Source organism: Lepidochelys kempii, chromosome 6 (genome assembly GCF_965140265.1).
Source record: "Lepidochelys kempii isolate rLepKem1 chromosome 6, rLepKem1.hap2, whole genome shotgun sequence".
NCBI lineage: Eukaryota > Metazoa > Chordata > Testudines > Cheloniidae > Lepidochelys > Lepidochelys kempii.
Genome location: NC_133261.1, coordinates 36052178 through 36064370, shown reverse-complemented (window position 1 = coordinate 36064370; position 12193 = coordinate 36052178). Strand labels below are relative to the sequence as shown.

Here is a 12193-nt window from a genome sequence, read left to right as displayed (position 1 = left end):
TTTCCATTCATTAACTTGTATACCAGCATGCAGTCCAGTGCATTCAATAATAAAGCTAAAAAATTAATGCCAGTGAGGAAAGCCATTTTTTAGCTTTGGAAAAAAGTTTTGCTGTTCTGATATTGAGATTTTATGTTTTTTTTTCTTTTTAAAGTACATTTTAAAAAGACAAAATCATGAAAATTATAGACTGGCCGTTGACTATAGTAAGCAGTCATGACACACTATACATAAACAGATATAATTATTATAAGAAGCAATATAGCATGATATTAAAGTAAATCTGAGAACTAAAGTGCATCCCATGGTATATAAAATCACTTAACTTAAAAGATTATTTATGTTGAATTATCTTTTAGACATGACATGAGCCATATATTTCTTCAGATTTTGGATCTTTAGGACATCCGCTACATGTTCTTTCAATATTGAAGCTCACAGAAACAGTGGTCCTGATTTTAATGTCCTACAGTGATTAATAGATTATGGTGGCCCAACTGTCATTTATCTGTATCTGTGAATAGAGAGCTGTTTGACTTTGGCTTTTAAATTTAAAAAACACCATACTTTTACTGTTGGTCAAATTTATCCTTGGGGTTTGAAGTGTTTGCTGAGCTTTTGTTGGTTACTTGCAAAATATTGTAGAAGCTGCCAGGGCCATAGTAAAGTTAACTGAGTACTTGATGCCATTTCTAATGTTAGTTTCCCTGAGAATCTGCTTTACTCCATTAAATAAAGCATTAGTTTGGTTAGGTTAGCAAAAAAATGAGAAAAAATGGCCAGTGTGTTTCATTTTCCTTGCTCTCCACTCAGCATCATTATATTATCATTACAATTTAGCAGCATAAAGACAAGCCAGATCCTCAGATGGTGTAAAATAGCCAAGTTCCATTGACTTTACAATGGAGCTATAACAATTTACACCATCTGATGAGTTAGCCTAATGGGTGTAGGTTTCTCATTTTCACAGCTTTTTCAGCCTGACACCCTGTGAGACCTCTCTATTTATCAAGTGTAGAGAGTTGCAGGCCCTATTTTAGGTGTGTCAGAGCAGCTTCTAAAGAAAATTAATCAGACTTTTCCTTTCCAGGCCTTCAGTATTGTCTATTCAGTAAAAGATATTTCTTCTAGTTGTATTTTCCAGGTCCTCATAATTCTCCAGTCTGTTTTTCAGTGAGATAATTTCACTCATAAAGTCATTAGTTTCAGTACCACTTTTTGGTAATTCATTTTCAAAGTATGGTATTTAACATCAGGCACCCCTCTGAAAAGGCCACAGATATCTTCTGATATTGTATCAAGTCTGAGTCTCAGATATTCTTTCAGTTCTGCTACATGTTGAGCTAAGCTTTGTGTAGATGCAGCTACCTCGATGAAGTGAGCTGTAGCTCACGAAAGCTTATGCTCAAATAAATTTGTTAGTCTCTAAGGTGCCACAAGTACTCCTTTTTTTTCAGCTTGCAATGATTATTTAGGGGAGTCAGCTCCTCTGTATCTTTTGTTATTTTATTTTTTTACCACAGGAATCCATCTTTAATTCTTCTTACTTTATTCAGGAAGTTCGTTTTAGCTTGACAGAAACTGTGTTTTCTTGTCTGTTTAAAAAAAATGGTTTCAAATGAACTGGTGTGGAATGAGATAAAAAATGAGGTAGCCTTCTTACCAATATGTCCCACTCCCCAACCCTAAGCTTTATTACTCACACATTTTAGATTATATTGAGAGAGAATTGTGGTGTGAGTGCAGGACTAGGACCTAGGAACTTCTGAATAGTAATTCTGCTTTGGTCTCTTTGTAGCCTTTGACAAAGAAAATGTCTTTTCTTTAAGTTCCCCATCAGTTATTTGAAGCTGGAAAGTGCTTTATAAATACCAATTACTGTTATCGCAGATGTGCCCTGTACCCACACACTACAGTTCTTGGGCTTTTCTATTAGAAGAGTCCAAGAAGAGTAGATAATCTTGCATACCATCGGCTAGAATACCTAGACATATCACTTCTAACAGACAATCATCTACCATTAAATTCCCTTGTGTTTGGTGATTTAAGTCAAAACCTTCAATTGAACTTAATAAATAAAAAGTATTAATTGCCCATTCTGATTGAAACAATTACTTTATAATCAAGCATCAAGTTCATATTTATCAAATAATAATTTTATTTTTTAATGATACTGTACCTGTTCACAGAAGTCCAATGTCATTTCAAAAGAGTTAGGAAGGTCTACTAAATGCTAACCTTATTTTACTATTCACATAGAATAGAATAGAAGTATTTAACATCCATTTTTATTGCGGGTGATGGATGGGGGAAGTATATTTTGGTATCTTTTGCAAGAGTGTTGTAAGAATCATTTTGTACTAGGCAGTTTCTTATGGGAAAAAATGAAATGTAAATTGTGTTTGGAAATTCTTAGCATTAAAGCAATCTCTTTGAAAGCATCTTTTCTCACATAGATACTTTGCACGAAAAATATGCTTTTCCAATGAATAATGTGTCATTGTCTTATTCATCCACAGGGCTTCAAACTTGATCTTGCTTTGAATTGTGAATTTGTTGCTGTTGAGTTCAGTGACATCCGACAGGTGAAAACTAGTTTTAAAAAGATGATGGGGGTTTGTGTTCCCAGTACTATTCCTACAGATTCTGAAGTAACGTTCCTTAAGGCACTTGGTGAATCAGAGTGGTTCCCACAGGTAATTCATATGGTAGATGCTTCTAAAAATTTATATGTAGTACGGTTTACCCAGAATAAATTCTGATCTCTGCTGACAGAGAAATGTGTGTTGTTCTAACCAACAAACCTTTCTCTTTGTTCCTTGTAATTCCATTGCATGAAATCAGTTATAGCATTATACGGACATTAACTATTATTTTAATACAGCATTAGGAGTTATTGATGTGAGATATATTTGACAACTAGACAGTGTAATTCATTGTTCCTTATAATGTGGAACAAAATGCCAGAATATAAATTCGCTTTTTTACTGTCTGTATTAATTTTTATGGCCTTGACTGCACACACTTTAATTCTTCTGTTTCCCATTAAAGTTAGATAAAAATATAAAGGTAGAACAATGAGGTAACTTTGCAAGATGAATAATAAATTGGCAATTTTATTTTAAAACTCATACACCCGTTTTTCATATATCATCACATCTCATCGTTGTGTGCTAACGCTGCATTTCTGTATATACCTTCATTTAATAGATAAACTATTCTATCTGTGAGCTATTAATAGTCAAACATGGAGAAGCTCTCATATAAAAGTCCTTCAGTGCAACTGATATTTTGAGAAATTCTCTACTAATCTCTCCCTTTCCTTCGTCCTCCCACACACACAGTCACAGAGATTAACCAAATAAAAATATGATTAGGGATGTCTTTTACGGGATTCAAGTGAGTGGGGATGTGGTAAATTAAGCACTTTGTAAATCATAATAAGTATGAACATTTTTGGACAACTAGATGTTATGTTGAGAAGCTGTTGTTGAACAAATACTCTTAAAAATATAATAAAACATGATAGATCATTTTTGTTATGATAGCCTCTCAAGGAGAACACATGCTCTAAACAGACAAAGAGTGAATAATGCAGTAACTCTGGAAATTACATACCAAGGCCCATATTTTTGCCTGTTCTGTGTAGCAGTGCAGGGCGGATGCCTTACACCTCCTTACTCCATTGTGTTTTTGCACTGTGCCAGCACTTCCAGTGTATGGGAGATAGTTGGCTTCATAGAGCTGCTGTGTCCACCCCCTTGCTCAGATGGGTGAAAATGTGGGAGGGGTGGAGCCTTGACTCCTCCTCCCTGCCAACATGCTCAGTAGCATAGTTACACCAGCATATTGGGGTGCATATGCAGTACATTGGGTGTAGATTTGTCAGAGCATGTTCCCTCCTTGAAGAAGCGGGGGGATTGTGGGAGTCACAATGTCCCTACAGTAGTGCTCCAGGTGCACAACAACGATGTGCTTTCCTTGCTTTGGACTAGATCATAATGTCACACATTACCCTAATTCAGTATTAAGACATTTTCATGGTGCTAAACCAAAATAATATACAGTATGGTTATAAATACAAATTGGAAAGCTAATGTGAGTTTATATTTAATTTGCCATTTTTAGACCATGCCTATGAGAAAACTCAGATCTTCATCCTGTAGATTTGTTTTTAGTATACAGGATTTTCCTCTGCTGGAGAAGAGAGAAATAAATTACACAGTTTGTGTTTTAATCCTGTTTAAAAAGGTTTGAATGCTTCTTTAAATGGAAGTACATAAATAAGAAAAAATGAAGGGTACTACAGTATTTTATTAAGTTAGCATAATGCACATTAGATTCAAATTAAGAAATTTAAAGTAATAATGTTGTGCTTTCATTTTAAAAGTATTGTGCTTGCCGTGTGGCTCCTTTAATTTGAAAGATAACGTAGGCTTCCATACAGCTACCCTGCTGCTTATTATTTGATGGGCTGTTCAATTGTATCTATTACAAGTCTCAGTTGCAATTGCAATTATTTTCTAAATCCTTAATGACTATGTGAGCATTGTAAAAAGTTGGGCATTCAAAATGAGGATGAATATACCTTTTAATCCTCTTTGAGTGATTCCATACATCTGTTCCACTGTAGGTATGTGCACAGGTGTGGAGAGTTTTTCCTAGCAGTACCTATGGGCGGTCATGTATGCATCCTGCCTTCCCTTGTGCCCAGAGCCAACGTGTAAAGGATGAAGCTACCCCCCTCAGTTCCTTCTTTCTTTCGGCAGTTGGACATTGTTGTTATTCATTTAGTACACCCTCTTGTCGTTATAGAAAACAAAAATCCTGCATATACTTTGTTATAGTTCATAGTGTTTAGTGTTTAGTTCATCCATTTGGACTTTTCTTTATTTTATTTAATTTTGTTTCAATATTCTAATTGTACTAGTTTGTCCAAGCAAACTTTGTCTCAGTAGTAGTAGAAGGGCTTATGCTAAGATCTCCTGGCTTCAAACCTTGGTCCAGGTGTCACAGGCGATGCTCATCAATAATCCTCACTCTCACTGTTTGAGATGCTTGGCTGAGGGCCACATAAGGGACCAGTGTCCAGTCTGCCACAGATTTAAATCAAGGATGAAGAAGCAGAGAGAAGTGCATCTTCGATACTATTGCCACTCTTTGCCTGGCATCTTTGCTCTCTTCAAGGGAGCTCATTCAGCACTCTTTCAACAAGTGCTCCCCCCCAGCCTTGCCATCTGACACAGACAGAGATCTTCACCAGAGCCATCTCCAAGGAAGCACAAGTGCTCAGGACACCCTTGACCTCTCAAACCTCAAAAGACTGCTTCAGCTACCTTTGAGTCCTCAGTACCAGACTCCTTGTTGGCAGGAGTAAGCTACTCTGGTACCAAATGTAGATCATGCCCTCTGGATAGACTCAGCCTGGGACCATCTCATAGTGGCTGTCATAGACTGGAGTTGTTGGCTCCAGTACCTACCATGGAGATAGACTGCTGCTTCAGGGACTTGTGAAGGATCTGGCACTGCTTCTGAGTGTCATACAACTTCCTCTCTTAGGGCAGGTCTATGCTACTGCTTGAGTCAATGTAACTTAGATTGCTCATGGGTGTGAAAAAGCCACCCCCCTGAGCGATGCAGGTTACAGCACCTAAGTGCTGTCTACACCAGTGCTATGTCAGCGGGAAACATACGTCAACCTCTCGCAGAGGTGGAGCAATTATGCCAACAGGAGAGCGCTCTCCCATTGACATAGAGTGTCTTTACTAGATGCGCTACAGCGGTGCAGTTGCATCGATGTAGTGCTTTTAGGGCAGACCTGCCCTTAGTATCAACAATGCCAGAGGCCTTTGCAGCTGCCTTTCAGTACTGGATTCCCCATTTACTCTAGGGGAACGTCCTCTATCAGTACCAGTGCAAACTGGGCAGACTTTGGCACTGGCATTGGTGTCTGCTTCAACACCCGTGGTCTCAGGGATGGTACCATCTTGTCAGTATTGTCAACAATGGTATTTAGGTCTCTGATACGTATTCAACAACACTTGGTACCAAGAGCTAGGAAGACACCAATACTGCCACCAGTTCTGTTATCTTGGTGCAGATCTTGGTACCAGTCTCCAATGACTCTTCCCAGTACTGCTCCACTCTCGCCTTCAGAGTACTTACACTCCTCATCAGAGTCAGAAGTGGGTTCTTACACTTCCCACTGTAAAGAGTCCAGGGTGTCATTGAGAACCTGATCCCGCTTTTAGGTATTCAGATGGAGGAAAACCTTCACAAACTTGTTTATATTGTACACACAACTACAAGCAGGGAAGGGAGCCCTCCCTGTAAGCTAGGCAATAATGCAGCCTATTAAGTCACTCTAGCAAACTTAATTCTCTGTACCCCTTGTAGCCAAGCATACCCAATGAAATATGAGGTTCCTTCCCAAGGTTTTGAACAGTTTTATTTACATCCTGTACCAGATTCACTGGTGGTAGCTGGAGTAAATGAAAAACATTGCCAAAGTCAAGCTAAGCTACCCCAAAAGAAAAGGATGCAAAAAAGCTACACTTCTTTAGAAGGAAGGTTTATTCAGCTGCTGATTACAACTTAGAATTGTCAGGCACCATGCCCTGTTGGCCTGGTATGACTATTAGACTTGGGAGGCAATGTCTAAATTTATAAATAAGTTGCCAGATGAATGGGATGAATTCCAAGCCATCTTAGCGGAAGGTCATCTGGTCTCTCGATTGGCCCTGAAGGCTTTCTTGGAAGCAGCAGACTCTGCTGTGAGCGTCATGATGATGGCAGTAACCATGCACTATTCATCCTCGTTACAGTCTAGATGCAACCACAGAGCACAGAGGAGGAGGCCTCCTCCTTCTACTTCCTCACTTGCTTTTTCCAGGCAGCCTCAGGCCTTGGAGCAGCATGTTTGACTCCTCTGTCAAGAACAGCATATCTACCAGTTCGGATCTCCCTCTTCCTTTCCGTTCCCTTCCAAATTTGATCAGTTATCTCTCTATTCCGACATCCAGATTCTTAATAAAGATATTAAACAACACCAGACCCAGAACAGATTCCTGTGGGATCCCACTTGATACCCCCTCCAATCAGACATCTTTCCATTAATAGTTACTCTTTGTTTGCAGTTGTTTAACCAATTATGTATCCACTTTCTGGTAGTTCTGCTGAGCCTGCATTTCTCCAGCTTACTTATCATCATGTCACACGGGACTGTGTCAAAAGCCTTGCTGAAGTCCAGGTATATTATGTCTACCACATTCTCCCTATTGATCAAACCAGTTACCCTGTCAAAGAAGGAAATCAATTTGGTTTGGCATGATTTGTTCTTAGTAAATCCATGCTGGCTGCTAGTGATCACCCCTTCATCCTTCAGGTAGTCATAAATTGAATGTTTTATACATTGATACCTGGGAAGCTACTAGAGCAAAGTCAGGCTGACCGGTCTGTAGTTCCCTGACTCCTCCTTTTTCCCCTTTTTTAAATGTTCCTATTGTTAACAGTTGTAGAGTGGTGATATGGTCCTCTGTACATACTTTTGCTAGCCATTATGCAATTACTGCAGCATCACAGCATGATATGAATGTGGGGAAAGGAGTCCTACAGCCCCTTTTCAGAAGAGACTCCTAGCCTCACCTCCATTGAGAAACAACTTGGAGTTACCTACAGTGGAATACACAATCACTCAAAGAAGAAAAATGGTTACTTACCTTCTTGTAACTTGTTCTCAAAATGTGTTTTATATGTCCATTCCACAACCCATCCTTTCCCCCAACTCATCAGAGTCTATCATCTAAGTTTCTGGTATGAAAAAAAATAAAGGAGGGGTAGGGCTGCTCTACCCGTTATATCCCTGGGCTCCAATCAAAGGGAAGCCAAGATGCGTGTGTAGCTGCCCCTACAGGTACTGCTAGGGAAAACTCTCCATCACCCATGCATGAGATACGTACACACTTACAGTGGAATAGACATACAACGCATCTCAAACAACAATTACAAGGAGGTAAGTAACAGTTTTGCATTTCTGTATCATAAGTATTTTAAATACTTTTGTAGTATATGTATTTTTCCCTTTTACATCTTGTAGTAACAAAATAAATACTATTTAATAAAGGCTCAGAAGACTGGTAGAAAGATGAATTTTCTAAAGTTATATCCTTGTTTGGGAGTCTCTAAGGCAGACTCTGTCTTTCACTTCCTTTCTCCACCTTCACTCTGTTCTCCCTGAGTCCTTTCTCTTGTACTCTCCTTTTGCAGCTGATTCTTTTTTTGTTTTTTTTCATCCATGAACCTAGATTTGTCTTATATTGTGTCTTTGCACCTACATTGCTTTCTTCCCTGTAACAGTGTCAACATCTTTTCCATTCCTCACTTTCAAGCTTTGAGACTTTTCACTGTTAATTTTAACCTTGTTTGGGTTGTGTCCAATACAACATGCAATTGGTTCCTACTGTTGAAAACTGAAATAGCCATGTTCGGCCTACATTAAAGCTGCTTACACAAGTATGTTCTACTGTGACATTTGATCTTGGATTACCATACAAATGGTAGAAACTGAAAACAGAGATTTTTCTCATTTTTAGGAATAAAATTGTTATGCATCACATCAGTCAGGAAAATGTTCACAAAATATGAGCTTGATAACAAGAAAGAGACTTCAGTCCTACAAACACTCTTCAGCACACATGTAATTATAATCCCATAAGAAGTCACACTGAAATCAATAGGACTGTTCATGGGGGTAAAGTTACAACTGTGCGTAAGTGTTTGTAGAGCTAGTACCATAATGAATACTTGAGCATATACTTGCCTGCATCCCAGCCAGCCTGGCCAAAAACAAAATATAAGAGGGAGAAGATTTGATCTATTTCCATAAGACAGAAACTTGCTTTCTAAATGAAAAAATTTGAAATTCTGAAGAGTTTGAACAGTCGACATTCTCTGTAGATATTGTTAAAGACAGGTTAACTCACCAGTTACGTACCCAGTAAAATAGATACTTAAATATTTGGTTACCATTTATTCAATACTCAAAGTACACTCACCTGCAGAAAAAACAGCACATATCCAACTTCTTTGAATATTAACATTTGACAGACAGTGGATTTGTTAAATATGCGTGATCAGAGATTCCACACAATTTAATAAAATCACTAGAAATATGATATAGGTAGTATAAAGATGCTTACTCAATAATATGGTAACATTCTGTTAAATAGAATTATGATGATTATATTACTGTATGTTTCACTGATATAATGATTATTGTTTTGTCTCTGATATTTACCTGGCAAGGATTTGTAAACCTTTTAAACTTCCTAAATAAATAAATGGCTTAATATTTATTTATTAATATATATAACATGCATTTAATATATTTAATATTTATAGTTTAAATCATCAATGGTATGGTATGATATGAATCTATAAGAATTTGGCAATATTAACAGATGAATTCTGCACTTTTAGTATGTTACTAATTTTTTTATATTATGTAGCTTCACAGGATAATGCAATTGGGAGTGGTCATATCAGAGCTCCTTGAGAATGGTTCTTCAGTTATGGTTTGTTTGGAAGATGGTTGGGATATTACTGCACAGGTAAGCTGCTATTACAAATTTGTGAATGGTGGGGGCTAGTAAACACCAGGCATTAGGTTTTGGCCAAGTAGCTGTAATTTTCTTATAACTTTAAACAACAAATTCCTAAACGCAACCTGTCCTGGCAGCAGGGAAAAGGCAAGGGCTACCTGATCTGTCACTCTTCATCCATTTTGATTTTCAAATCCAGAACAAGCAGTCAAAACGTATGCTTTCACCCAAGGTCTTGATGGCCCTGCACAATTCAAGGGCCTAACCAAGGTCTGCAGCCCTGTGCAGACTACTTCATGAGGAAAGGCTAAAATTCACGACTAGAAATTGCTTAACTTCGTGGCTGAAACACATTTTGGCACACAAGGTGAGTTGATGGGCATTATGCCCTTAGCTCTACCACTGTGTGTTCGAGAGACTCTTTGCCATGTACACACACAGTTCCGACCCTGTAGCATCTGCTTCCAGGACAAATTACCAAAGTATAGATCTTGTGAAACAAACCAGGCATTAAATGAAAAGCAACAGCTGAGCTCATTCAGTGAGTAGATTGTGCCTGTGTAAATGCATCATAATCCAAAAGGTACATACAGCAAATCAATAATTCCATCAAATCGTTTGAGAACCTGACACATAACTCATAGCTCCGTACAAACAAAAGCACAATTGAAACTTAACACCGTCTACTCAGCCATTTTTAAATTATAAGGGAGGAGTGGAGGGATAGATGTATAGACAGAGCAGGAAGAGACCCATTTCTGCCCAGTGCTGTCTTTTAACCACCACCTAATGGCTGATAAAGGAAGGGCTGCAGGCAACATGGCATCACTCCAGAGGGTATAGTCGACCACCTTCCAGGTCCTTTTCTGCAATCCTCTGCCAGCTGAGATGGCCAGCGCCCATTTTCTAAATGTTTGTCATTTTTGTCTGTTGATAATGCTTTTAATTTAAATTTGGTAAATAGCGTAGTGATTTCCAAATTCAGTAATCACTTGAATTTGCTTTTTTCCCCCAAATTCAGTAAAACCTCACTTTAGTTGAAGCTCTTTTGTATGAAACTTGCTCTTATCCAAATTTGGATTATTTCTGCCTTTGTAAATCACTTATCTAGTAACTTCCCCAGTTATTTATAACTTAATTTATTTTAATGCTTTTGATGCCTTGCAGTATTTCATAAAAACAAGTTTAGAACATTTCAGTTTGTTGAACATGATATATCTAATATTAATGCCAGTGCACTCTGTTTTGTGATCTAGGTGGTGTCTCTAGTGCAATTACTCAGTGATCCATTCTACAGGACACTTGAAGGCTTCCGAATGTTAGTGGAAAAAGAGTGGCTCTCTTTTGGTCATAAGTTCAATCAGCGTAGTAATGTGACCCTCAATTGTCAGGGTAGTGGATTTGCTCCCATTTTCTTACAGTTCCTGGACTGTGTGCACCAGGTAAGAATAACAAATCTGTGCCTATTCAGTGTTTAGAAAATGGATGCGTAAGGCCATCATTGTGGAGCTATTAATAAATAATGCATTGAAAAAGAAATAGGGACTTTCCCTTCACTCTTACGAGAGAAGATTGCCCTTTTTGCAGGAAAGAGAAGGAAAATAGTGAAGCTATTGGTAGAAAGATAGAACATACATTGTCCCTGCTAAATAGTAGTAGCTGGTATTGTGGATCATATAAGGTGATTTACAGAGGGATTTCAAATAGAAGCTCTGTGAGTTAGAGGCAAGCTTCCGAGTTTATATTTACTGAGCAGGTGCAGAGAGTACATTCATTTTCTACAAAGAGAATGGCAGCATATGCGGCAGCCAACTCTTCTCTTTCCAGGTAACTCTGGGGAGACTATTCACTCCATCAGTTTTGGAAGCAGAAGAAGCTTATACAGTAACTCCTCACTTAACGTCCTCCCACTTAATGTTGTTTCCAAGTTACGTCACTACTCCATTAGGAAACATACTCGTTTAAAGTTGTGCAATGCTTCCTTATAACGTTGTTTGGCTGCCTGCTCTGTCCACTGCTTGTAGGATTCTGTGGAAGAGTAGCGACTTTACAAGGGAGCATTGCACAAGTTCCTCTTCTCTACCTCCCTCCCAGCATTTCCCCCACTGCCAAACAGCTGTTTGGCAGCACTTAGGACTTTCTGGGAGGGAGGGAGCAGGGAAGCTCCACATCTCCGCTCCCCCCCTCCCTCCCAGAAAGTCCTAAGAACTGGGAGGGAGGCAAGGGCGGATTTACCAATAAACACAGGGTGCCCAGCACACACACACCCGCGATGGGGAGGGGGCGTGCTGGGCAGGGGAGCAAGGGGGAGGTGCAGGTGGCATTCCAAAAGGGGCTTTAGAGTTGCAGCCCCGGGGCCGCCCTTAACCCAGGGCCCTGTGTTCCGGGTGGCCCTGCCTGGCCGGGGGGGGGGGGAACAGCTCCCAGAATCGCAGCCATGGAGTTACTGTACAATAATTATAGAGTTGGTGGTTTTTCAGTAAAACTTCAGTCTGTTACAGTTAGTGGGGGGAGCATTCTCTCTTATCTCCCTCCAGTCTGTTACTTCATTTCTGCTTCATGCTAAGGTCCACAGATCTATTACAATTGTACTT

General features: G+C 39.0%; 1 protein-coding gene across 6 annotated transcripts in view; it reads left to right on the top strand.

Moving 5' to 3' along the window:
* SBF2 (SET binding factor 2) overlaps positions 1 to 12193 on the top strand; it is a 559107-nt gene that overhangs the window by 502760 nt on the left and 44154 nt on the right. For all 6 annotated transcript variants that reach the window (XM_073347556.1, XM_073347555.1, XM_073347560.1 and 3 more), the window contains 3 exons: positions 2520 to 2696; positions 9507 to 9608; positions 10856 to 11041. In XM_073347556.1, the coding sequence (XP_073203657.1) occupies positions 2520 to 2696; positions 9507 to 9608; positions 10856 to 11041 (465 nt within the window). The remainder of the gene's footprint in view (positions 1 to 2519; positions 2697 to 9506; positions 9609 to 10855; positions 11042 to 12193) is intronic.